Raw genomic sequence first — 26,740 nt, 5'->3', positions numbered from 1 at the left:
ATATACTATTATTAACTAAAGTCCATACTCTATTCAGATTTCCTTTGTTTTAACCTGAAGTCCCTAGTTTTGTTCCAGGATCCAATCCAGGATACCAGTGACCTTCCATCATTATATCTCCTTAGGCTCTTCAGGCTGTGCTGGGTTCTCAGATTTTGTTTTGTTTTTGATGACCTTGGTTTTGAGTGCTGGTCACATATTTTGTAGGATGCCCATCAATTGGAATTTGTCTCATGTTTTTCTCATGATTATACTCGGGTTATGGGCATTTGAGAGGAAGACCACACATGTATGGTGCTTGTCTCATCCCACGATATCAAGGGTATAGACTATCAGCATGACCCATCACTGTTGATGTTAACCTTGATCTGATGTAGTACTTCTTAGATTTCTCCACTGTAGAGTTACTCTCTCCTCCTACCTACCTTCTCATATTGTAATCCTTGGAAGGAAGTCAACACTTATGGAGTGGAGAGTTATGCTTCATCTCCTTGAGCTAGAAATACCTACATAAATTAATTTGAATTCTTCTGTTTTATCCCTTTTATGTATTCATGTATTTATATCAACATGGACAAATGGATATTTTATACTTTGTATTATAATCTAATACTACTTTATTGATTAAATTGTTCCAGCTTTAGCTGTTGGGAGCTCTTTCAGCTGGCCCTGTGCCTCATTGACATATACCCATCAATATCAATATTTTAAAAAATACTTCCTGGAACTATAAGATGCTTCAGACTCCTATATTTCTTGTTCCAATCCTAGAACCTGCCATTTCTCCAAGGAGATCTGTTTTTCTTTAACTGGAGAATGGTATTTAGAAACCACGATCTGGGTGCTAGGTGTGCTTATTGCTACTGGGGTGTTACTGCTTCCAGGCCCTCTCAGGTCACAGAGCAGAGGTGTATGTCCGCATACTAGCCCATGTTTATATACACACGTGTCTATAAGTATTTCTATATGTAACCATCTGTATGTATGTTAAGCTAAACATGATTCATACTGAGGTCTCCAACTCTAATCCATTATCACATAGGTCGTTTTAGCCTTCTCTTCTCTGTAACCTCTATCTGAAACAGTGAGAAGCCTGGCTTCTACAGTTCACCACCCATTTACCGATGTGTTCAGTTCCAGTATACATGCATGGTAGTTTGAGAATTGATAATGTATATACCCCTGTAGGAAACTACATGCCCATCAGAGGGAATGATAACTGTCAAATTCAATAGCAGGCATAATTGGGCAGATGGGTCCACCTCTGAGAACAGATTCTCTCGTTAAAAGCTTTTCCATAGAGCCTTTTAAGTTATGTATAATCAGAGCTACTAGATATGGATGCTGGGGTCAGGGGGGATGATACGCTGAGTTGACAGTGGAATGGGATGAAAGAACCTGGCACATATCGATGGAACTTTGGACTCCAGTATTCCTCATTGCAAAAGTCCTACATACCATGGAGAAGGCTTTTTGTAAGATTGTACTTCACGTTCTGTACAGTTGAGCCTTCAGCCTTCTAGTGGACTGAAGGTGGTTGTTTTTTTGTTTTTGGTGAGGGTAAGTTGTTTGTAGAAGGTTATCAACTAAATATATCTTTGGGTGGCTTCCACTGATTTCCTTTTCTTGTGTTACCTTCGTGACACTGTATCTAAAGGGAAGTAACCATTATAAGTACTATTGTGTTTTACGCAAAAATAGTTAAATCTTTTTTTTTTTTTTAATTTATAGGATCTGGGGACTCTGATTTACGTCTGGAGGATGCATTTGAAGAAACTTCCTCAGTAAAGCGTGAGTAGTAAATCAGACTATTAAACAGCAAACAATAATGATTAGTATACACCACCCACTCAGGAGACACACTCAAGGAAAACAGTAGGTGGCCTATATTGATCAGATAAAATATGGGTGTCATAAATTGCATTATTTAAGACAAAATCTGAATGTTTAACATCATTTGTTTCCTTTGCAAAGAATACCAAACAATGTAATAGCTGAGACAGCATTTTCTTCGGCAGCAGCCTCAGAAGACTGCCTTTCCCTAGCTCAAGAAGAGGTACTTTGAAGTGAATAAGAGATTTGTTTCTCCTCCTAGATTTTTTTATGACTTTTCTTAAAATGGCGTCTATATGTAATCTCTCAAATGCTAAGCTTTGTCATCAGTTTCTCTTTAGTTTTTTTTGAAAAAAATAAACCATTTAAAAAAATATGTGAATGTTAGAAAGTGAAGCTGAGATTTTGTGTGATCTTTCCCCATCCTGCTAACATACACTCCCATCCCAGGAGGGAGCTGCTGAAGTGAGTTTGGATCTGCTGGTCCCAAATGATTTTTTGTGCTGTTACATACATCTATACACATAGATTGTTCGGTGTTGTTGTTGGTTTTTTTTTGTTTTTTTGTTTTTTTTTTTTGCTTTATATAACACGTGTAGAGCTTTTTAATTTAGTTACATGTGTGTTATTGCACAACCTTTTTTATTTAATATATATTGAAGACCTGAATGAATATATCTATCTGTATTAATTTCCTACAGCTGCTGTAACAAAGTACCGCAAACTGGCAGGCTTAAAAACCAGAAATGTATTCTCTAACAGTTCTGGAGGCCCAAAGTCCAAAATCAAGGTATCGGCAGGACCACAGTTCCTCTGAAGGCCCTGGGGCAGAAAGCTTCCTCACGTAGCCCTGCTTGTGGTGGCTTGTAGCTGTGAGACTCCAGTCTGTGTGTCCATCTCAACAGGGCCTTCTCTTTTGTGGGGTGTCGTCTTCCCTTCTGTCTCTTACAAGGAGACTTTTTGTTGGATTTAGAACCCACCTGGATAATCCTGAATGATCTCATCTCAAGATCCTTAACTTAATTACATCTGCAAAGACTGTTTTTCCATTTAAGGTCACATTTATGGCTTCTGGGGATTAGGACTCTGCTGTATATTTTTGGGGCCACCGTTCAACCTATATCATCTATATATCTTCATCTTTATATCTGTCCTTCAGATTTAAACTTGTGTTTCGTGGAGCTGGCATTCCAGTGGTGTGGCTTTGGCCATGGCCCATGATGCCATTTCCTTACTGACAGATGATGTGATTTGTTTTTATTTTGCATAATTACAAATAGGGCTTCAGTGAACAGTCTTGTCCATATCCCTTGTGCACGAGTTCAATGGAACTACCAGGTCGAAGGGTATACGTATTTTATATTTTAATAGATTCTGCCAGAATGTTTCCAAAATGAATGTTTCATTATATATTCACTGAACACTGTTGAGTTCCTTTTCTCCCAGATCCGCACATCACCAGGACCACGTTACCTATCCAAGGCATTTTACCAATATGATGGACAAAATATCTTCTTGCTTATTAAGCATTTCTCTAATTATAGTAAGATGGAGCATCATGCCCTAGATTTACTGGCCATTTGTATTTTCCTCTTTGGTGAATTGTCTGTTCCTATCTTTTCCCCATTTTCTTGCTGGTTTGCTTGTCTTTTTTATGGGTTTGTGGGCTCTCTGTATATTCTGGATGGTGAAAGGGAGGGGCTCTGGAGCCAGACTTCCTGCGTCTAAACCCTGCCTCTGCCACTTATTGTCACCGTGGGTGAGTTACCTGACTTCTCTGTGCCTCTGTTTCCTCGTCTGTTACATGAGGTTAATAACGAGCCCTACCTACTAGGATTATTGTAAGGATTAGATGCGATGGCCCATGTGAAGCACTCAGCACAGGACTGGTATGAGGTAAGGGCTCAGTAAGTTCAGTGGAATAGAATTGAGAGCCTAGAAATAAACCATTCTGTCTATGGCCAGTTGACTTTTGACAAAGATGCCAAGATTGTTCAATGGGAGAAGAATAAGCTCTTTAATAAATGGTGCTGGGAAGACTGGATATCCACATGCAAAAGCATGAAGTTGGACCCCTGCCTCACGCCTTATACAAAAACTAACTCAAAATGGATCATAAACCTGAAACTACAAATCTCTTAGAAGTTCATTTTCATGTATGGTGTGAGGGAAGAGCTTAGGGCATTCTCGGGTCTTTCCTGAGTATGCACACAGTTCTGTCCATCCAGGTGGCCTTTTGGATTCCCAGGAAAATAAATATACTTAGTTTATTAGCAATGATGGCTTTCATGAAGTCATTTAACATCTTCCAAAATAAATATGACCAAAAATTAACAAACCCCAAATAAATATAAGTATAAAGATCCCCAGTTAGGAAATTGTTCTTTTCCTGATGGGAGACCTTTTACTATTTACATCCCTTTCTCAGTTGTGTACCTGCCAATCCGATCTCCATCACCTATGAGCCAGTGTGTCAGGGACCCATAGGACCACCAGCATGTGATGTCTTTGGTCAGATCATATCCTTCAAAGCCTTATCACTCTGCCATCCTTTTTTTTTTTTTTTTTCCTGTCTTAGCTTACGTCTCATGCTACTGAGGGTCAAAGAGCTAGACCTGTCCATCTCTTCTAAGCTCAATTATGTTTTCTGGTGGAGAATGTTCTCCTTTGTATATCGTACCTTTCTTACATAAAGAATCCCTGGACCTTCTAGGTCTGGCTGTTGTGAAGGACCTTCCTTCATCAGCTCAGCAGTGATTACTGAGTGCATGCTTGCTGCCAGGCACTACTCCAAATCTGCCCTCACAATGTTATTATCTCTGAAGAGACACAGTACATGAAATGATTTCAGGTATCGCTGAGCACTCTGGAACAATTATAACAGGGAGATGGGACCGGGAGGGCCCAGGGAGGTGGTAAGGGGTGGCTACTTTACATGAAGTGGTAAAGCCCCCCCTCCCCCCCCCACTGGACAAGAAGTGACCTGCAAGGAGTGGGGAAACAGCTGTCAAGGCCGAGGAAGCAGGTGTAAGAGTCCTGAGGCAGAAAAGAACTGTGTTGGCTCTGAGGCTTGGAAGGTGTGTGACTAGCGTGTGGTGGACGTTGGAGAAAAGACAGAGAAGTTGGAAGGGGCTGGGTCATATGGGGTCTTTAGGGCCTGGTGACCACTTGATTCTAAGTGCAAAGGGGAAGCTCCTGGAGTCGTTTTAAAAACTGCTTTATTGAGATATAATTTACATAAGATACAATCCATCCATTTAATTTTTTTAATGTTTATTTTTGAGAGAGACAGACAGAATGTGAGCAGGGGAGGGACAGAGACGTAGGGAGACATAGAATCTGAAACAGGCTCCAGGCTCTCAGCTGTCAGCACAGAGCCCAATGCAGGGCTCGAACTCCTGTACCGTGAGATCGTGACCTGAGCTGAAGTACAATTTTTAACCGACCACCCAAGTGCCCCATAATTCACCCATTTAAAGCATGCAATTGAGTGACTTTTTAGTATATTCGCAGGGTTGTGAAACCATCACTACAGTCCATTTTAGAACCTTTCCATCACCTCAAAAAGAAACTCTGTACCCCTTAGCTGTCACTCCCCAATCCCCTGATTATTTCCCTCCTCCAGCCCCTGACAACCACTGATCTCCTTCCTGTCTCTCTGGATTCCCCTATTCTGGATATTTCCTATAAGTGGAGTCCAATAATAATGCAGACTTTATGTTCGGCTTCTTATACTTGGCATAATATTTTTGAGGTTCATCCATGTTGCTTTCAGAATTTTGCTCCTCCCTTGCTCCCTCCCCCTTCTGCTTCCCTCTCCACCCCTTTTCCCTCCATGTGTTCCTTTTGCTGTGTGTGTAATCATCTCATGGGGAGCGTGCTTCTGCTTTTGCCCTCTAAAGCTGCTTATGATTGTCCCTATTTCCTCAGAAGGCCACGGACACCATCATTAAGCCACAGCCGGGCAAACCTGGCCGGTTTTGTTTACTATGTTGTAGCACATAGGAGAAAGACTCCCTTCTGGTAGGAGTGCCATATTGCTGGCAGCATTTGCTGAGCAGCAGAGAACATTTTCTAAGTTTGTCATTTTGAGCTTCACAGAAATAGGTGTCTTTATTTTAGGAGCTCACTGCTTTGATGAAGTTGACCTACTATTCTAATTCCTTGGTAAGCAGCTAGACTTTCCTCGTCCCAATTGTGGGTGATAAATCCCATTTAAAGGTTCATGACAAGAAAATCTGTAGTTAATAGTATCTTAAAAATCCCACAAATCCAAGCTCATGTTCCCCACAGGATTCACATGCATGAATGTTCTCTCAAAATGGCACCTACAGCCATTGATAAGACTATTGATAAGCTATTGATAAGACTGTGTGGTACTGGCATAGGATTGACATGATTAGATCAATCAAACAGTCTGAAAATAAACCCTTACATGTGTGGTCAGTTGATTTCTTTGTAATCTGGAAAAAAAAGTAATTTTACATGAGCTATTGGAGTCCTACGGATTTGGAACTAATATTATGTAGGTGGCAATTGCTTTTTTGAGAATTGCTCAGGTAATGGTTTCAGCATCATAATTTCTCCTTCCTACCCATACCTATCACCGTAACATAGGTATACGTCCAGAACCTTCTTCACACACGTGTGCTGTACTTCGTTTTACAGCTTAAAGTCCAGCGGAAATTCTATACCTAAAATCCTCTCTAAACTGATGATGAACTAGATTCGAAAGTACATTGACAGTAGGTTATCACTTGTGGTCGCCTTACCGTAAAAACCTGTGCACTGGTGTGGTTTTCACATTGAGGTGCACGTTGGTGTACCAGCTGCCTGCCCAAGGAGTTAAGCAAGCACGGTCGTATCAAGGGAAGGACTTGCCACATTCTCAACTTCCATGTGCACTTTTCCTAAAACTGACTTGTGGTAGAACGGACGTGCAGTTGTAGTGATGATCTTCTCCCCGCCCCCGTCCCTCTTTGTTCAAAATAATTCTTGAAGTGAAATTCACGTAACGTAAAATTAGCCATTTTAAAACATTCACTGTGTTGTGTAGCCATCTTGTCTGTCCAGTCCCAAAACCTTTCCATTCCCTGAAAGCGAAGTTGCTTACCCATTAAGCCATTTTTCCTTCTCCCCCACTCCCTTTTCCCCCCAGATGATCACCAATCTGCTTTCTATAGCAGTTGATTTATCTATTTTGAGTATTTTGTATAAATAGTATCCTACAATATGTGACCGTTTGTCTTTCACTTAGCATAGTATATATGCCACCTTGTAGCCTATGTAACAGTGCTTCATTCTTTTTATGACCAATATCCCATCGTATGGATAGACCTCGTTCACTCGTTGGTTGATGGACATTTGGCTGTTTCTGCCTTTTGGCTGCTGTGAGTAGTGCTGCTGTGAACATGCGTGTGTACGTTCTTGTTTGAGTGCCTGTTTTTAATTCTCTGGGGGCATATACCTGGGAGTGGAATTGCAAGGTCATATGGTCGTTCAGTGTTTAATGTTTTGAGGAGCCACCAGACTACTTTGCACAGTGGCTGTACCATTTTACATCCCCACCGGCAGTGTAGAAGGATTCCAGTTTCTCCACACCCTAGCCAAGTTACTTCCCTTTTTTTCCCCCGAAATTTTGTACTCTTTGACTAACACCTCCCCATTCCCTCTCCCCCCGGCCCTGGGTAACCACCATTCTGGCCTCTGATTCTATGTATTTGACTACTTGAAGATGCCTTGTAAAAGTGGGATTGTGCACTATTTGTCCTTCTGTGTCTGGCTTATTTTACTTACATCATGTCCTCTGGGTCCATCTGTGTTGTCGCAAATAGCAGGATTTCCTTCTTTTTAAGGCTGAATAATGTTTTACGTACATTAGCACATTTTGGTTCTCCATTCATCCATCAGTGGGCGCTTGGATTGTTTATTACAGCTATTGAGAATAATGCTGTGATGAATAAGGAAGTGCGGATCTCTCCCAGAGATCCTGATTTCACTCCTTTGGGCTATATGCCTAGAAGTAGGATTGCCACATCCAGTGGTAGTCCCATCGTTTTCATTTTTTGAGGAGCCTCCATACTGTTTTGTTCGATGCAATTTTATCGCACGTGTAGGCTTGTGTATTCACCGTGAAAGGCACAGAACTGTTCGTTCCCCACCAGTATTGTTAGGTGGTGTAAATTCAGTCTTTTATGAGACCGAAAACAGCTAATTCAGCTCAAAATTGAAATAATCACATAAGTGACTTTTCTTGAGTCACTTGTTACGCTTTGAGCAGTATAATTGCTTTAATAGCCTTTCCCATTTCTTTGCCCAGAATGTCAGAAAGTTGTGTACTGAAGGTTGAGCTTTTAATCGAGTATTTTTTCTGCTCCCTTCTATTAATTTTGTATCGCCTCATAGTCAGTTACCATAGATTACTGAGTTAGAACAATTCCAATGCATTCTCTTAGTCACCTGGGTCAGGAGTTTGGGTTCTGTGTTGCTGGGTCCTCCACTCAGTGTTTTCTACAGAGCTACAGTTGACATATCGGCTGGGGCTGGGCTCTGACGTGAGGTTTGAGGTTGTGTTAGTTTTCTGTCACTGCTGTAATGGATCACCGCAAAGCTGGTTGCTTAAACAATACACCTTTATTATTTTATAATCATTGAGATCAGAAATCTGATCTGGCTGTCACTGAGCTAAAACCAGTGTGTCAGCATAGCCGTGTTCTTCTGGGGGCTATAGACAACATCGATATCCTTGTCTTTTCCAGCTTCTTCGGGAGGCCTGCGTTCTTTAGCTCAGGGTCCTTTCCCTCCATCTTCAGAGCCAATGGTGCCATGCAGCATCTGCAGATCTGTCTCTCTGGCTCTCTCCCTTTTAAAGACCCTTGTGATCGCATTGAATCCCCACAGATAATCCAGTATAGTCTTCCCATCTCTGTATTCTTAACTCAAAAACACATGTAGAACCTTTTGCCGTGGAAGGTAACGTATTCACAGGTTCTGGGAGTTAGGACATTGCTGTCTTTGTTGGGGGAGCATCGTCTTTCTACCACATCTGCTCTCTGGCTCCCAAATATCCATATCCCTCCCACATGCAGGAGACATTCACTCTGTCCCACCATCTTCACAAGTTTTAACCTATTACATCATTGACCCAGATTCCAAAATCTTAATTTAATCAGCACAGATGACCAAAATCTCACCACCTAAATTCTCTACATCAGGTGTAGGTAAGTTTCTGGATATAATCCTTTTTAAGGTACGATCCTTCTCCATCTATATACCTGTGAAACTCAAGAAACCGGCTACTTGCTCCCCAGAATATAATAATAGAGATATCCCATTTACGGGAGTGAGCAAATGGAAGGCAAGAGGACTTTACCGGTCTCTAGCAATCCTCAGAGCCATCCTTCCGTTTCCATGAAAAATAGCACGTGTTTGCAGCTGAGTCGTTCTATCCGCCTGTTTCTCTGCCTGTAGAATTGTGGGAGGCTAAACGGCGTTTTTCCTTTTGTTCTCTTTCTGTCGCCTTGACTTCCAAGCTGGCAGTGTTCCTGCTGCTGTCAAATTCTCAAGAACCTTATGGACCTCCCATGTGTGTCATGGAGATCACTCCGTTGGACAAGAAGCTCCTTCACAGATCTTTCCTGGATGACCCCATCTCTATTCGTGGCTTCTGCTGAGGTGGCTGAGGGAAACCATGAGTCACACGTATAATCTCTTCAGAGAGCCTTTGTGTGACTGAATACTCTGACCTTTTGACCCTTCCAAGGCACTAACGCAAGGTTTTCCAGGCACACCATTGGCCGCCTCTTCAGAGCATGCTCTCTTGGCAGTGAATTTTAGCACTTTTTGCAATTAGGTCAGGATGGAAGTTTCCCAAATCATCAAGTGCTGGTTCCTGTCTGCTTATGAGTTCTGCCTTCAGTCTTTGTTTCCTCTCACATTTTCCTATGGACAGCAGAAAGAAACGAGGTCAAACCCTTAACACTTTTTTGGGGGGGACCCTCCTCAGCTAGCCTATCCAAGTTCATTATTTGTAAGTTCCGCTTTCTGCGCAACTACAGGATGCACAGTTCAGCCAATTTCCAATAGCATGTTCCTCAATTCCATCTGAGACTGCAGTGGCAAAGCCTTTAACAACCATGTTTCTATCAACAGTCCGTTTGTGGTGATTTAAGGACTCTCTAGCATGATAGGAGTATTTTTGACCATGTTCTTTCTGAATCCTCATTAGCTGTCACTAGTTAAGATCCGTATTTCTACTGACAGTCTGTTCATGGAACCTAGGCTTTTTCTGTGATGCCCCTCAGCATCCTTCCAGCCTTTGTCTATTACCTGATTCCCTAGCCACTTCCACATGTTTAGGTATTTATTACAGCAGCACCTTAATCCTACTACCCAAGTCTATAGTTTCTTATTGCTACTGTAACGAATTACAGCAGTGTGCTGGCTTAAAACAGCACCGATTTATTCTCTTACAGTTCTGGAGTTCAGAAATCTATGATTTGGGTTTTCACTGGACAGAAATGAAAGTACTGGCAGGGCTGTGTTCCTTTGGGAGGTTCTAGGCGGAAGTCGGTTTCCTTGCCTGTGTCTGCTTCTGGAGGCCGGCCACCTGCATTCCTTGGCTAGTGGCCCTTCCTCTATCCTCACAGCCAGCAGAGTGGCATCTACACATTTCTCCCTCACTCTCAGCCCTGCTTCCCACATCACGGTCTCCTCCCCCTGGCTCTCCTGCCTGTACCTTCCCCTTATAATTACCCGGGGCTTCCTACGCAATCCGGGATAATCTTTTCATCTCAAAGTCCTTAGCTTAACCACATCTGCACAGTCCGTTTCCCCGTGTAAGGTGACCTACTCACACAGTTTTGTTGGCAGAATTCATTTCTGTGCAGCTACAGAACTAGTGGCCACTTCTTCAAGGTCAGAAAAAGGAAGAGTGTCGGCTACCTTTAATGTCAGCTCAGGGAAGGCCGAAAGCCCTCTTTCCAAGGACTTACCACCTGATTATGTCTGAATCACCCAGAATATTCTCCCCTTTGAGTAATTCATTCATATTTATTGGCATCCTAATTATATCAGCAAAATCCCTTCACCTCTGCCATATGTCATAACCCGATGTTGAGAGTGACCTGGTTGTCCCCTTCCCCTGGGCCCCTGCACTCAAGGGGCTGGGTTTATATAGGCTGTGTACACCAGGGGGCAGGAATCCTGGCAGCTGCCTTTAGGATTCTACCTACCATCTAGGACATTAGGTAAAACGGTCATTCTTTCTTTTTTAAGTTTATTTATTTATTTTGAGAGAGCGCGCACACACACGAGTAGGGGAGGGGCAGAGAGAGAGGGAGAGAGAGAATCCCAAACAGGATCCGTGCTGCCAGCACAGCCCAATGCAGGGCTCGGACTCACAAACCGTGAGGTCATGACTTGAGCCGAGATCAAGAGTCGAACGCCTAACTGACTGAGCCCCCCCCCCAGGCACCCCAGAACTGGCATTCCCTTTCACCTGCTATTGTGTAGTGAAGAATCTAACTCATTCTCATAACGTTTGGTGCTCCTGCCCTGGTTCACACTAAGGACCAGTTGGTTTACACGCAATTGCTTTTGCACCATGTAAAAAGTGCAAAGCACATCTGAGGATTATGAAAACAGTTATGACTGCATAGACCCCCAGGGGTTCTTGGAACACTCTTTGAGAACTACTGTCTGAGAGCTATTTATGTGGCATCCGTCTGTTTTACCCTAAATCAAAGATTTCTTCATCAATGCATGCTGAGCATGTATTTGTGGAGCTGGGGCGAGCAGGAAGGTCATTTTAGATGTCTTCTGTGGTGTCAAGCTCTGCCTTTACAATTTCACTCCTATAGGCAGTCCTATAAGTGAGGTCTACCTTTGGAGAGGGCGACTTCATAGCATCTTTGAAGCAGCTCTGCTTCCGAGCATTTTCCTTCTAGGCACACCACTCCGTGTGCACAGCTGTCTTGTGTTTTATATCCACCCCCAATGGAACGCTAAAATCCCACAGTGAAATGGCTACATTCTAAGCATCTGTGCTCTCCAGCCAATATGGAGAATAAGGTCGGTCTCTGGAACTGACATGAGGAAGGTAAGTGACAGAATCAAATGTATGTAGTATGAATCAACTTTTATCCAGTAAGCGTATCCAAGCACACGTACGGGAGTGCGTGCTTATGTGAAAACATTCAGAGTAGCCACCTCTGAGGGTTGATTCGAGGCCAGCTTTAGTATTTGCTTTGCGTTCTCTACAATCAGATTACTTTTATATTAAGCATACATTACAAATTTAAAAAAATTCTGTACCATTGGATTACTTTTACATTGACCATATCTAACAAATTTAAACAAATTAAAGCCATCTTTACATGAGGAAGAACTCTAGGTGTCGGAACTGGGGAAACCTTCACGACCCCATCCTTCCCTCCTGGTTTAGATGAGAAGGGCTTGTCCAAGGTCCTGCTGCAAGCTAGCAGGACTGCGGGACTGGAGCCCAGCGGCTCTGGCTTTTCCTCCAGTGCCTTTTCTCCACAGCACGCTGCCGTTACATGTGTCTGCACGGGAAGGGTGATGGCCCCAAAGGGTAGTTTAGCGTCAGGTGGTGCACCCTGGCCAAAAAAGCCCCAGAAAAGGCCGCTACTGATCCACAGGTCAACCTGCCCCAAAGAAGTATTACAGTCCCTCGCCTCCAAAATGGTAAGCTTTGGCTTTATGGTGATGACTGGCCTGCGTGGCAGTGTGCCTCGCCCATGGAAGATAAGATCCAGTAATCTAGAAAGAAGATGAAAATGGGACTCTGGTCTTTAAGAGGTAAGCACGATGTGCTAACAGAAAAATAGTGACCCCAGGCCCTCTGGAAAAGTCGTATTTTATACCTTCATCTCAAAGAGACTGAGAACTGTGTTATTTGTCCTGTAAAGATATCCTCTCTGGAAGATTTTCATTGTGCCACAAACCATTGGGATCAAGAAAGAACAAGCTTTAGTTGCCTGGAAACTTCACTCGTGTTACCACCTCATTCCAAGATGTTCTTACTGCCCTTTCCTACTTGATTTGCTCTTTAGTTGGGTTTTTTTTTTAAACATTTGTTTAGGTTTGAGAGACGGAAAGAGAGAGCACAAGTGGGGGATGGGCCGAGAGAGAGGGAGACACAGAATCTGAAGCAGGCTCCAGGTTTGTAGCTGTCAGCACAGAGCCTGACATGGGCCTCAAACTCATGAACCATGAGATCATGACCTGAGCCAAAGTCGGACGCTTCACTGACTGAGCCACCCAGGTGCCCCCAAACTATTTTTTAACAGACTTTTTTTCTTTTGAGGTAATTGTAAACCCCTGAAGATCTAAGAAATGCTGAAGGGAGATTCCGGGTATCCACTACCCAGTTTCCCCAAAGGTGACACCCTGCAAAACTATAGTATAATATCATAAGCAGGGTATTGATATGGACACAAAGCCTAGTGTGTGTGTTTTCATTACTGTGCGGTTTTGCCCCCTGGGTGGGTGAGTGTGTCCACCACGATAGTCCACAGGGAGCTGTTACATCACCATAAAGACCCCTCCTGCCGCCCTTTTATGAACACTGACCATTATCTCCTCCCCCCGCCCCTGCACCTTTCTAGTCCCCACCCCCTAACCCGTTGTCCATCTGTAGAATCTGGTAATTTAGAAAATGTTACGTAAATGGAATCACGTAGTATGTAATGTTTGGGAATTGCTTCTTTTTTTTTTTTTTCACTCAGAATTCCTTTGAGATCCATCCAAGTTATTACAAGTATCAGTAGTTTGTTGCTTTTTCCTTGCTGAATAGCATCCCATGATGTAGATGTACCACAGTTTGTTTATGAAGGTCATCTGAGTTGTTTCCAGTTTTCGGCAGTAAACATTTATATATAGGTTTTTACATGAGTGTGAGTTTTCCTTTCTCTGGGGTAAATGCCCAGGAGTGTAATTGCCGGGTCTATATGATAGTTGTAGGTTTAGTTTTTAAAGAATGTCGCCAACTGGGTTTCCAGAGTGGTTGTACCACGTGACATTCCCACCGGCAGTGTGTGAGTGACCCAGCTTCTCCGTGTCTTTGTCAGTCAGTACTTGGTGTTACCACTAGATCCTAGTCATTCTGATAGGTATGTTGGTGGCCTCTCATTGTGATTTTAACTTGAATATCTTTTGCTCATTTCTAGTTGGATTGTCTGTGTTTTACTTTTGGATTTTAGGAGCTCTTCATAGATTGTAGACACAGTCTTTAGTCATATATGTGTTTTGCAAGTATTTTCTCTTAACCTGTAGCTTGTCTTTTCAGCTTATTAACAGGGTCTTTTGCGAAAGGAAATGTTTTAATTTTGATGTAGTCTGGTTTATCTTTTTTTTTCTTTTGTGCAGCATGGTTTTGTTAGCAAGTCTCTGCACTCTTCACCAAGCCCTCAGTCCCAAAGATTTTCCTCTGTTTTCTTTTCTTTTTTTAAACATTTTTAAAAATGTTTCTTTACTTTTGAGAGAGGGAGAGAGAGAGAGCCAGCAGGGGAGGGGCAGAGAGAGAGGGAGACACAGACTCCAAGCTCTGAGCTGTCAGCTCAGAGCCCAATGTGGGGCTTGAAGCCACAAACTGTGAGATCATGACCTGAGCCAAAGTCAGATGCTCAACCGACTGAGCCACCCAGGCGCCCCTAACCATTTTTAAATGTACAGATCATTGGCACTGAGTACATTCCCCATGTTGTGCAACGATTACCACTACTATTCATTTCCAGAATTTTCTCATCATCCCACACAGAAGCTCTTTACCCATCAAACAGTAACTCCCCATTTTTCTCTACTCTTACCCCTAGTAATCTCTAGCGTCCTTTCTGTCTCTAAGAATTTGCCCATTCTGAGTGCCTCATGTAAGTAGAATCCTACAATATTTGTCCTTTCGTGTCTGGCTTCTTTCACAGAGCATAATGTGTGCAAAGTTTGTCCATGTTGTAGCCTGTGCCAGAATTCTATTCCTTCGTGTGGCTGGGTGATACTTCATTGGATGCGGACCCCATTTTGTTTGTTCACGTGTTGATGGACACGTGGGTGATTGCTGCCTTGTGGTGATTGTGCAGAGTACTGCCATGGGCATTGGTATGCAAGTATCTGGGTCCCTGCTTTCAGTGCTTTGGAATGTATACCTACTCGTGGACTTACAGGACCGTGTGCTAATTCCGTGTTTAACCTCGAGGAACTGCCATGCTTTTTCACAACAGCTGCAGCATCTTCCATCCCCTGTACCAGTGCGCCAGGTGCTGGTTTCTTCACATCCTCTCCGACACTTGTTAGTGCATTTTCTTTTCAGAACGGCCTTTAATGATCGTGAGGTGGCAGCTCCTCATGGATTTGATTTGCATTTCCCTTAACAACTAGTGATGCCGAGCATCCGGTCATGTGCTTATTGGCTGTACTTGTATATCTTCTTTGAAGATCTGTTTAAGTCCTTTGCCCAGTTTTTTTTTTTTAATAATTTTTTAAGTTTGTTTATTTTGAGAGAGGAGAATGAGAGTGAGTGAGCGAGCAACAAGCGTGGAAGAAGCAGAGAGAGAGAAAGAGAGAACCCCAAGTAGGCTCTGCACTAGAGCCCGACTCAGGGCTCCAGCTCAAACCGTGAGATCATGACCTGAGCCGAAGTCAGACACTCAACCGACTGAGCCACCCAGGCGCCCCGATGCAGAAAAGTTTTAATTTGATGAAGGCCAATTAATCTTCTTTATTTTGTTCCCTGGGCTTTTGGCATCACATCTGAGAAATCCTCACCAAATCCAGGATCATGAAGATTTTCTGCTACTTTTTTTTTTCTAAGAGTTTTATAGTTTGAGGTCTTTGATTCATTTGAATTCGTTTTTATATATGGTGTCAGGTACGGGTTGAACTTCATTCCTTGGCGTGTTATGACCAGTTTCTTGGTGCTCTTGTCCAGAATATACATATTGGCCGCATATCTAAGTGTTTATTTCTGGACTCTGTTCTATTCCATTGACCCAGGTGTCTGTTCTTATGCCAGTACCACACTGTTTCGATTACTGTACCTCTGTACTAAGTTTTGAAGAAGAAATCTTCCAACCGTGTTCTTCTTTTTCAAGATTGTTTTGGCTATTTGGGGCCTCTTGAGATATTCCACATGAATTTTAGAATGGGTTTTTCTAGGGTACCTGGGTGGCTCAGTCGGTGAAGAGTCTGACTTCGGCTCAGGTCATGATCTCACGGTTCGTGAGTTCAAAACCCCGCATCGGGGTCTGTGCTGACAGCTCAGAGCCTGGAGCCTGCTTCAGATTCTGTGTCTCTCTGTCCCTCTCTTGCTCACACTTTCTTTCTCTCTCTCTCTCTCTCTCTCTCTCTCTCTCTCTCTCTCTCAAAAGTAAATAAGCATTAACAAAATTAACAAAAGAATGGGTTTTTCTGTTTCAGAAAACAAAGTGTCTTTAGGATTTGGGTAGGGATTGCCTTGAATCTAGATCGCTTTAGGTAGTATTGTCATCTTAACGATGTTTGTCTTCCAGTACTTGAACATGCAGGACTGGGTTGAGTTGTGGTGGTTTGTGGGTTTTGAGAAATTGGTCCATTTCTTCTCAGTTGTCAAATATATGAGCGTAAGTTCATTACATTTTATTCTCTTCTAATGGCTACAGACTCTGTAAGGAAACACCTGGTTTCATTCATTATAATGGTATTTTGTCCTTTCTCCTTTATATTTGTTAGTAAGGCTAGAGGTACGCCAATTTTATTGGCCTTTTAGAGAAGCGGCTTCATTGATCTGTATTTTCTATTTTCAATTTTGTTGATTTCTGCTCTTACTTCCTTCTGTCTGCTTGCTTTGGGTTTGTTTCCCTACAATCTAGCATTTCATTTTCTAGCATCTGGAGTTAAGAACTTAGATTATTGATCTGAGGCCTTTCTTCATCTCTAAGCATTTAATGCTAGAAACTGCCCTTATCACTGCTTTAGCTGCATCCCGCATGTTTCAGTGGTGGTGTTTTTCACACAGTTGTATTTAAAATTTTTTTCTTTGACACTTTCTCTCTGATCCTGGTTTTATTTGGAAGTGTGTTGTTTATTTCTAAGTGCCTAGGGAGCTTCTTGTTTTCTTATGGTGTTTTTGTTTCTAGTTTGATTCCATTATGGTCAGAGACCCCACTCTGTATAATTTCAGTGCTTTGAAGTTTATTGAGCTTGGTTTTCTGGTCCAGGATGTAATCTCTGCTGGTGAATGTTCCATGTGTGCTTAAAAAATTCCTTATCCTGCTGCGACTGAGTGGAGCGGATATTTACTTGATTGTGTGGTTTCAGTTCTCTGTCGTTGCTGATTTTTATCCTAGTAGTTCTGTCAGTTGCTGATGGTGGAAGTCCCAACTCTAATTGTGGTTTGTTTGGTTTTTTTTTCCTTTTAGCTCTATCAGTTTTATCTCTGTGTGTTTTTATGCTGTTGTTTGGTGCATACAAGTTTAGGATTGTTCTGTGTTCTTGGTGGATTGACCCTCCATCATGATGTGATGTCTCCCTTTATACCTAGTGAGAAATGTCAGGTCATGTCCTACTGTGTTTTTACACTCTTTCCAGAAGATTCAGACTTACATTTCTTTGATCCACAGGCCTTAAGGCCCTATCTAGAAAAGACAGGTAATGCATTGTAAATTACCTGGGCAGTTTGAGGATTACACCACCACCACCATCACCACCACCACCACCACCACCACCACCATCATCATCATCATCTAGAGAGAGAGAGAGCATGAGCGCATGCACACCTGAGTGGGGGGAGACAGAGAGAGAGAGGGAGAGGGAGGGCGCATCTTAAGCAGGCTGCATACCCAGGACAGAGCCCAATGCAGGACTCCATCTCACGACCCATAAGACCATGATCTGAGCAGAAATCAAGAGTCAGACCCTCAACCAGCTGAGCCACCCAGGCACCCGAGGATTACATTTTTGATCTGTAAAACTCACTGAGATTTTTTTCCTCACAAATATTGCTGTTTCTTTTCTGAGTGCTTGCCATATATAGTACTGTCTTTGCGTTTCTTCTCCCTTAAATTTCCTTTCCCTCTGCCACCTACAGTTGTAGAACAGTTTATGGAACATTCTGTAAGCTCAAGAAAAGAAACTATTAGAAAACTCATGCATGTCATGCCATGTAATAGATGTGAAAGAAGTCCATATTTTTAGAGGAATCCGGGTGAGCTGAAAAAGCTAATAGTTACAGTAGTAACAACCATGCTTCTATAAAATATTTTGTTGGTGTTATACTACTTTCAATTGATAATAGATACCCCCATACCCACCTGGGAACATAGCCTCAGTCCATCCCTGGGCAGTATGATTTATGATTCTGGTGCCAGGTTGATAGTGGTGGAAACCAGAGCCTGAAGTCTCCAAGGGTCATGCACAAGCTCTTGAACTCCCTGGACCCACGGGGTCCCATCCAGCAGATCTAGGCTGAATACTTAGCTCCATGAATCCCCGGATCCTATCTGGGAGCATGTCTGCCTTACCACCAATCCTCTGAAGAGAAGTGAACAGAACTCCTCTCATTTAAACCTTCTACATTTCTTTGCCTTTCTCCAAGGGATTGTCAGAAGCCTTAGAGGGGCCTCAAGGTCTGAGACAATGGTACATACTCATGATGTGACATACCTGAGCCAAGAAGTGGCTGCTGTATTTTGTTACTAAATGTGCTTTCCTTGCTGCCCTCCCTCCCATTTTAGAGAGATGGGACCATGGCACCACTACAACCAAGAGACCAGTAGCAACCAGAGCTCCAGCCAAGCCTGCAGGTAATATGGCTGTTCTGGGGAGGGCAGGAAAGAAGAACACTGTGGAACTCTCTTTGGGCCAATGTCCACGGAGCTACCTGCAGCTTAACCTGTTGACTTTCTCTTTTATGTTTTGGGGCCCACTGCAGATAATGATTTTAACTTGGCTGATGCCTTGGATGATCGAAATGATCGAGACGATGGCCGCAAGAAACCAAGCGCAGGAGCAGGAGGTAAGTCACAGAAGGTTGGAAGCGCCAGCCAGCACTGCGGCTCCCTGGCCAGGTCGTTTCTCACGAAACTACAACAGCCCGCAGAGTCACCCGGGCATGGCAGGCCTGGGGGTACTTCAAGGCCCAGGAGAACCCTAAACCGTAGTTATCGAACTTTTTGGTCTCAGGACTCCCCAAACCATTGAGGATTTCAAGGGCTTTTGTTTATGTAGGTCGCATCTAACAATATTGTCTTTGAACTAAAATTTAAAAAAATATATGTAAGCATGTATTCATTAAAAATGAACAACAAACCCATACATGTTAACAAAAATAGCATGTTTTTGTAAGACATAACAGGCAATCCAAAACCAAAATTGAGTGAGAAGAGTGGCATCATTGTACATGTTTTGCAAATTTCTGTAGTGTCTAACCAGAAAAGCTAGACCCTCTCTGCTTCTGGATTCAGTTGTAATGTGTTGTGATGGCTGAGGTGTATGAAGGAAATCTGGCTTCGTATAGATATGTAGTCAAAAAAGGGAGGAATATTTTCATAGACTTTTCTGATCAACATAGATCTTTTTCTTTAGTAACACACCCAAACTCGACCAGTGGCCGTTTGTTACCATTTAACTACAGTGTGGGACGTGACCATACCAATGAACTTTTCATACGTGATTCTTTACAACCCCACAGGACTCTCTTGCACTTTCAGTGGAGCCTCTCCTCATTTGTGGTTTTGCATATTATGTATGCATTGGTCATTTGGAAATATTGGTGTCCTGGTCTTGTGAACTTCCAGATAATGCCCATGTTTCAGTACGCGGTATCCCAAATTCACATTTGCTAATATCACCCCCATCTCCTTAGATAAAGTCTTTAAGTACTGGGAAGCTGCTGAGATCAGAGAGGTGGATGTAGATTTTTCAAAATTACACGTTTTGTTTGAAATCTTCCCATTGGCAACAGATATGGCCAGTGGTGTTCTTCATAGTGACCACCCCATTTTATTCATTTGCAAGGAAGCATGTGCCAAATAGTCAAGCCACCATAACCATAGTTTGATCATCATTCATTCTTCCTAGGCAAAGTGGTCTTTCAGAGCACAAGGCAGATAATACAGCTCGGAACTGAAACACTCAAGTGCTCTCCAGAGTAACTACAGTTGAATCAAAAAAGCATTAGTTTTCTATTGCTGCTGACAAATTACCACAAGTTCAGTGAGTTAACACAGCACCTGTTTATTAACTCAGTTTCCTTTTCATGAGTGGGGAGTTGAGGAACCGCCAAGCTGAATTTTCTGTTCAGGGCCTCATATAGCTGCAATCATGGTGTCCGCCAGGTCCGGTCTCCTCTGCGATCGGGTCCTCCTCCAAGTTCATGGGGTTGTTGGCAGAGTACGTTTCCTTGCAGTTGTAGAACTAATGGCTGCTTGCTTTTTCAAGACCAGCAGGAGATAGAGACCAGGGAGAGCCCAGAGAGGAAGACTAGCTCTGTTGTTTCTAGTGGCTTCACCCTGGTTTAAAGGGCTTTACCTGATGGGGTCTGGCCCACCAAGGATAATTTCCCTTTTAATTCATGCAAAGCCAAACTGATTTGGGATCTTAATTCCATCTGCAAAATCTTTTCATGCTTAAAGTGATGGGATGTTAAGCAAGGTGTGTACTCCAGCGGGAGGGAATCAGGGGCCATTTGAGAGTTTTGCCTACCATATTCATCAAGGGTATTCTTAACTGGACTTCCTTTTCTGGGGATGTTGGGCAACATTAACATAAGGTTTTTGTCCCTGAAAAAGGTGTTTTGGAATTGAAATGTGTGTTTTGTTTTCTCCAGGTTTTTCAGACAAGGATCTTGAAGACATACTAGGTGGTGGGGAATACAAACCTGACAAAGGTAAAGTTAGGAGTGCTGGTCCGTGTAAATACCTTACTCTTGTTACAAACGTGATTACATGGCGACCAGGTTGATTGAGCCGTCCTGACGCAGCCTCTGTGATGGGAGAGGTAGTTGCCAGACATCCTGCTGATAACTTGCGGCTCACTTGGAACAATGTGGGCTGTGCCGCTCAAAGCCGGGATTTATAAGCCAATTTGGAAAAGCCACGTTGTTCCCCTTGATGTCCCTAAGCCAAGGTGCCGCATGGGTTAGGATCTCCATACCGAGTCGGAGCCTCTTGCCCAGGCAGCGCCAGGTACGGGTCAGGGGACTCACTGGGAACAATTCCCACCTCCAGCCTGGGGATCTTGTCACCCTTGGGATGCAAAGAGCAAAGCTCATCATGACCAGCATTTTTTAGGAGACCCATAGCAAGTCCGGCATCTTTTAAAATACTTTTTAGTTTAAGATACTTTAAAACTCATGGGAAGTTATAAAAATCGTTCAGGAGAATTTCTGTGTACTCTTCACCCGGCTTCCTCTGATGATGACAGCTCACATAACCATAGTATGTTGTCAAATTGATACAGGCTGTTACTAAGTCACATATAGGCCTGATTGACATTGCATCAGCGAGTGTGTGTACTCGTGTGTGTGTGCGTGCATGCGGACACACGTGGGTCTATGAAATTTTGTCATGTGTGTGAATTTCAGTAACCATGACCGATCGGGATGCAGAAAACAGAACGACAAGGAGACTCCCTCGTGCCAACCCTTTCTAGTCACGCCCTCCCCCCAAACCACCAAAGATTTAAACCTTTTATCTTAAATACACATCAAGAACTGATCATACCATGGAGACCATCAGCCAGATTCAATATGACAAAATATGTTATGGTTGGAATTTGTGATTGTTACTTGCGGTTGTAGCCTATTGTGACGGTAAGTTGTGGTTGTGACTTACTGTGGTTATACGTGCACGAGTTAGGTGTGTATCTGCTGGTAACCCTGCTACACTCCCCGCAGTCCTGGCTGTGGCGTCAGCATGAGCTCCCTTCTTGTGGGGACCGTGTGCCTTTCATATGGAACCGTGTTCTCTTCTGATTAAAGGATACTGTGGTCACATCTGTCCTTCAAAACCCCTTTCCAGACAATGTCATCTTGAGTAAAAAGTTCTAAAAGCCTTTAAATGAAACTCACAGGTGTCAGAAGAACATGGAACGTTTAAAGGGCAAACCCAGCAAATTGGCCAATTACTCCTGGGTGACAAATGGTATTTCCAGATGGTGAGGTGCGGGCAGTGATAGCGTGTGGAAGTGTGTGCACAGATGAAAGTCTGAATGGCACGTCGGGGGCTTCCTTATTAACGGTACATGTTTTAGCAAGGAAGAAGTGTTGGGAAATTCTTTAATTAGGCTCATATTTGAATTTCTCTTCTAAAGAATAATCAATTGTTAGCTTAAGTTATACCATCTGTCATTATAAGCATCCTGGCAAAAAATACCAGTGTGAGCCTGAAACATGGTTATGATGAGCACACGATGAAATTCTCAGACACTCGCCTCTGTGCGGACATGCGGATGCCACGAGTGAAGATAAAACATATTTCTGTACATGATGATCTTCAGCATAAAAACAATCCTAATTAATGTATTTTCCAGCTTTGGGTCTTAGGCACATCGACTCAACTATGGTTTTGGAGTTTATTTCTGAAATAATAGGTTATCTGTTACGTATTTTTTTTTCTCATGAGAATATTTCTCTTGGCCTTGCAGGAGCCCCATATTTTGTTCCTAGGGGACACTGGCAGTCTCTTGTCAGCAGGTCCCGTCAGCCACCTACTGTGTGCAAGCCTCTGCTCCCACTCTTGAGTTGCTCTTTGTTCCCCAGTGACCATCTGCTGCCTCACACTCTTTTCTCCCAGCTTCTCCTGGTGCTCTCCCACTTCCTTGGTCTCGTTCACCTCCGAAACACCGTTGCCTGCTGGGAATGTTTCCTTGGGGATCCTATTCAGTACATCGTTCTCTTCCTCACCGGAAGTGATCGATGTTCGAAACAAAGATCTGAGTGTTGAGTGTGTTCATCACTTTGTGAGATGTCGCTACTTCTCTACCCTTTCAGTGGGCAGAAGTTGGCGATAAGTACATGGATGTATACCAAACCATGTATACAAATGTATCTGTAATTATTTCTCTATTCGTCAGCATGTACATTCACCTCAACATGAATTCCTACTTAAGTCTCCAACTGGAATCCGGTGCTGAAAGCTTTATTTTAGTCTTCCTTTCTGTAACTCCCCACTCTGACAGGGAGAAACCTGCCATTCGTCAACCATTTGCTTCCTTGCTCAGTTGTGGTACCACGGGTAGCATAGTCAGAATCGTCAGCTCATGCCTCTGTGAGAAATAGCTTTACTATTGAGAGTACAGGGTTTATGTGTAAATTCTTGTGTCTTTACCTTACAGTTTCCAGTCGAAAGAGCATTTTTCAAGATGACTTGGGTCAGCCCCTTTATCCCTCCACCTCCATCCGGCAGTTGTGGCCTATGTTTCTCAAGCAGTTAGACCCAATTGTCACAGTCTGCATTCCGTCCCGGGATCTCCCACCCACCTAGTTGATGCTTTGTTTCATTCTTTTGCTCGCATACGTTAAAGGTCACTCTTCACGATGTACAGTTACGGGTTCTTACAAATTCATATAGTCAATGTGTCCACCACCCAGGTATCATACAGAACAGATCTATCGCCAGGAATGTTCTTCTATATATCCCTTTCGTACCCAGCCCTTCCACAACCCCAATCTGTTTTCCATTAGTGCAAGCACTACTGTGTTTTACTTCTTTGTAGTTTTGTCTTTTCCAGAATGTCCTATAATTGGAATCTTACAGCATGTAGCCTTTGCTGACTGACTTCTTTTGCTTAGCGATATGCATTGGAGGTTCTTCCGTATCTCTTCATGGCTCAATGGTATCTTTCTTTTTAGCATTGAATAATATTCCGTTGTCCAGATGTACTGCTTTTGCTTATTTGTTGACCTGTTGAAGGACATCTTGCCTGTGTCCAGCTTTTGATGATTATAAAGCTGCTGTAAACATTTCTAAACGTTTACATACAGGTTTTTGTGTGGACCTAAGTTTTCAATTCCCTTGGGTGAGTACCTGGGTGCATGGTGGGTCCACGTTTGGCTTTATGATAAACTACTGAGCTCTCTTTCTTCTAAAGTGGCTGCGCCATTTTCCTTGCTCTGGAACAACAGATGAGAGTTCCTGCTGCTCCCCGTCCTTGTCAGCAATTGGAATTGTCAGCTCCTTTGGATTCTGGACATTTTAATAGTTAGGAGGGGTATCTCCTCATTTTTCATTTGTATTCCCCTAATGGCCCATGACGTTGAACATCTTTTACATTCTTCTTTGGTGAAGTCTGTTCAGGTTTTTTGCCCATGTAAAAAATTCAAGTTTTTGTTTTGTTTGTTTTGCTTTTATGAGTTCTGTATATAATCTGGATACAAGTCCTTTATCAGGTATATGATCTTGGAAATCTTTTTCCCAGTGTGTGGCTGTCTTTTTTTTTTTCTTAAGAGTGTTGTTTGTTGAATATTTATTTCTTTATAAAGGGCAATGTATCAATTTTTTTTCTTTTGTGAATGATGCTTTACTGGTTAAGAACAGTCAAGGTCATGGAGGGTTTTTTTTTCTTACGTCTTCTAAAAGTTTTATAGTTTTAGCTTCTCCATTTGGGTCTTTACCGTTCCATTTTGAGTTAATCTGCGTACGGTTATCGTTTTGCATGTGGCTATCTAATCGTCCTGGCACCATTTTCTGATAAAATTATGCTTTCCCCCCACGGAACCGTCTTGGCTCCCTCGGTGAAAATCAGTTGACCAGAAGTGTGAGGTTGTGTTACTGGATTCGGCCTGCTCTGTCGATCTCTACCACCGGTCTTCAGCCAGGGCCAGACTGTCTCTGCTGGGCATGTGCTCAGCTTCAGGGCAAGGAAGGCTATGTGCAGAGTGTATCAAGTCCCCTATGGCTGCCTTAGCTCCTCACCTCCGTACTGAATCCCTGGCCAGTTGACTGCTTGGTGTAGCTGACGGTGCTCCGAGTCACGTGAGTCCCTTTGGCAGCTGCAGCATTTTGTGGCCTGTCTGCCCCTCCGCAGACTAGCTGCTCTTCTCACTGGACCTAAATGTGTCTCTGGACATGGCTGTCTTGGATTGGCCAGAGTTACATTTGCTTTGTGAGGAGAGGATTTGCTGGGCTCCTCACTCCATTCTGCCTGAAGTCCTGTCTCCTAGTATCGTTTGACTTTGGAATATGCTCTGCTTCCCCTCAAGCCTGCACCCGCATCTCCTCCCCTTGGGTCCTTACTTTAACCTCGTAACTGGCCTTCTGGTCCCCATTTGTCTTCCAGACAGCTGCCCGACAGAACCATCAGGAGCATGAAACGGATGTGGTCAGTCGTCTGTCTAAAACTATTGTGTAATAATGAAAAGACAAATAGCCCAATTAAAAAAGGAGCCAAGGGGTGCCTGGGTGGCTCAGTCTGTTGAGCGTCTGACTTCGGCTCAGGTCATGATCTCGCGGTTCGTGGGTTCGAGCCCCGCATCGGGCTCTCTGCTGACAGCTCAGAGCCTGGAGCCTGCTTCGGATTCTGTGTCTCCCTCTCTCTATGCCTCTCCCCCGCTCATGCTCTGTCTCTCTCTCTGTCAAAAATAAACATTTAAAAAAATTTTTTTTAAATGAGCACAAGATTTGAATACTTTATAGAGTTCTGTGAAGCTGCTCAAAATCATTATTTATTGGGGAAATGCAAATTAAATCCACAGTGAGCTACCATAAGACACCCACCAGAATGGCTAAAATTAGAAAGACTGACAATACCAAATGTTGGTGCGGATGTGGGTTAACTGAAAGTGTCACGTATTGGCGGTAGGAATGTAAAGTTTCCTATCAAACTGAATGTATAGACCTAGTCAGTGACTCTGCAGTTTCACTTCTATTCACAAGAAATGACAGCTTCTGTCCAAAAAAGACTTCTAAAGAATATTCATAGCAGTGTTTATAATAGGAAAACAAAAACGAAAAATTGGGAACAGCCCAGTACCAACAAGAGAACGGATAGACAAAGTGTGATGTATTTATATATTCAGAGGACAGAATGAATTCCCAATACGAAAACGTGGGTAAGTGTCAAACACATTATGCTGAGTGAAAGAAGTCTGTGAAAAGAGGGTATATAACTAGATGAGCCCAATCTTATGAAATGTGAATGCTTGCAGAACTGATCTATAATGTCAGAAATGAGATCCGTGGCTGCCTGAGTTGGGATGTGGAAGGGGATTCACTGGACAGGGATGTGAGAGAACTTTCTGGGGTGACGCTGCCATTGCATATTTTGGTGGAGGCTTGAGTTCTACAGGTGTATGCATGTGCCAGAACTTATCAAGTGTAAATTTGTAAATTTTTACCTTAGAAAAGGCATTGTAAGCAAATGTGGAACCCTGGGTAATAGATAATAGGTTCAGGGTGGGGTGTACTGATGTCTGCGACTGACTTTGAAATGCAGTATAAACATAAGAAACACTGATAGATGGGCAGACAGATGGAAGGACATAAGATAAAGCAAATAATGCAAAACGTTACTTACAGAATTCAGATGGTGGGTAGGAGTGTTCACGGTATGATGTTTTCAACTTTTTAGTATGCGTGAAATTTTTCTTACTATAGGGAAAAATGTTTAAGGAAGCCAAAACAAATGGGCCCCCCACTGCCTCCAGGATAATTTCCACCCTTGGCCTGCTGACTGGTCTCTCCGCCACACAGCACCAGGTTCCTTTCAGCTCCCAATATGCAGACAGACTGGTAGGTGCGCCTCTCTGGGCACATGAATTCCCGCTCATTTTCCAGCGAGTGCTAAGCTACCCCTCCCTTAACTGAGGCCTCAGAGATCACCTCCGCTCTCAGGACGGCCCTGGGGTGCACATCTTGCCTTTGTTCTCCTCCTAGAACCTCTGTCATCCTGCCGGTGCAGGCTAGCACAGACCGTCCTG

General features: G+C 43.1%; 1 protein-coding gene across 1 annotated transcript in view; it reads left to right on the top strand.

Moving 5' to 3' along the window:
* CD99L2 (CD99 molecule like 2) overlaps window positions 1–26,740 on the top strand; it is a 94,032-nt gene that overhangs the window by 53,337 nt on the left and 13,955 nt on the right. The window contains exons 2-5 of the mRNA XM_049644438.1: window positions 1,732–1,791; window positions 18,558–18,626; window positions 18,755–18,838; window positions 20,651–20,710. Of these exons, the coding sequence (XP_049500395.1) occupies window positions 1,732–1,791; window positions 18,558–18,626; window positions 18,755–18,838; window positions 20,651–20,710 (273 nt within the window). The remainder of the gene's footprint in view (window positions 1–1,731; window positions 1,792–18,557; window positions 18,627–18,754; window positions 18,839–20,650; window positions 20,711–26,740) is intronic.

This window comes from Panthera uncia, chromosome X (assembly GCF_023721935.1).
Source record: "Panthera uncia isolate 11264 chromosome X, Puncia_PCG_1.0, whole genome shotgun sequence".
In the NCBI taxonomy this organism is placed as follows: domain Eukaryota; kingdom Metazoa; phylum Chordata; class Mammalia; order Carnivora; family Felidae; genus Panthera; species Panthera uncia.
The sequence above is the reverse complement of the archived record's forward strand: the minus strand, read 5'-3'. Positions and strand labels throughout refer to the sequence as shown.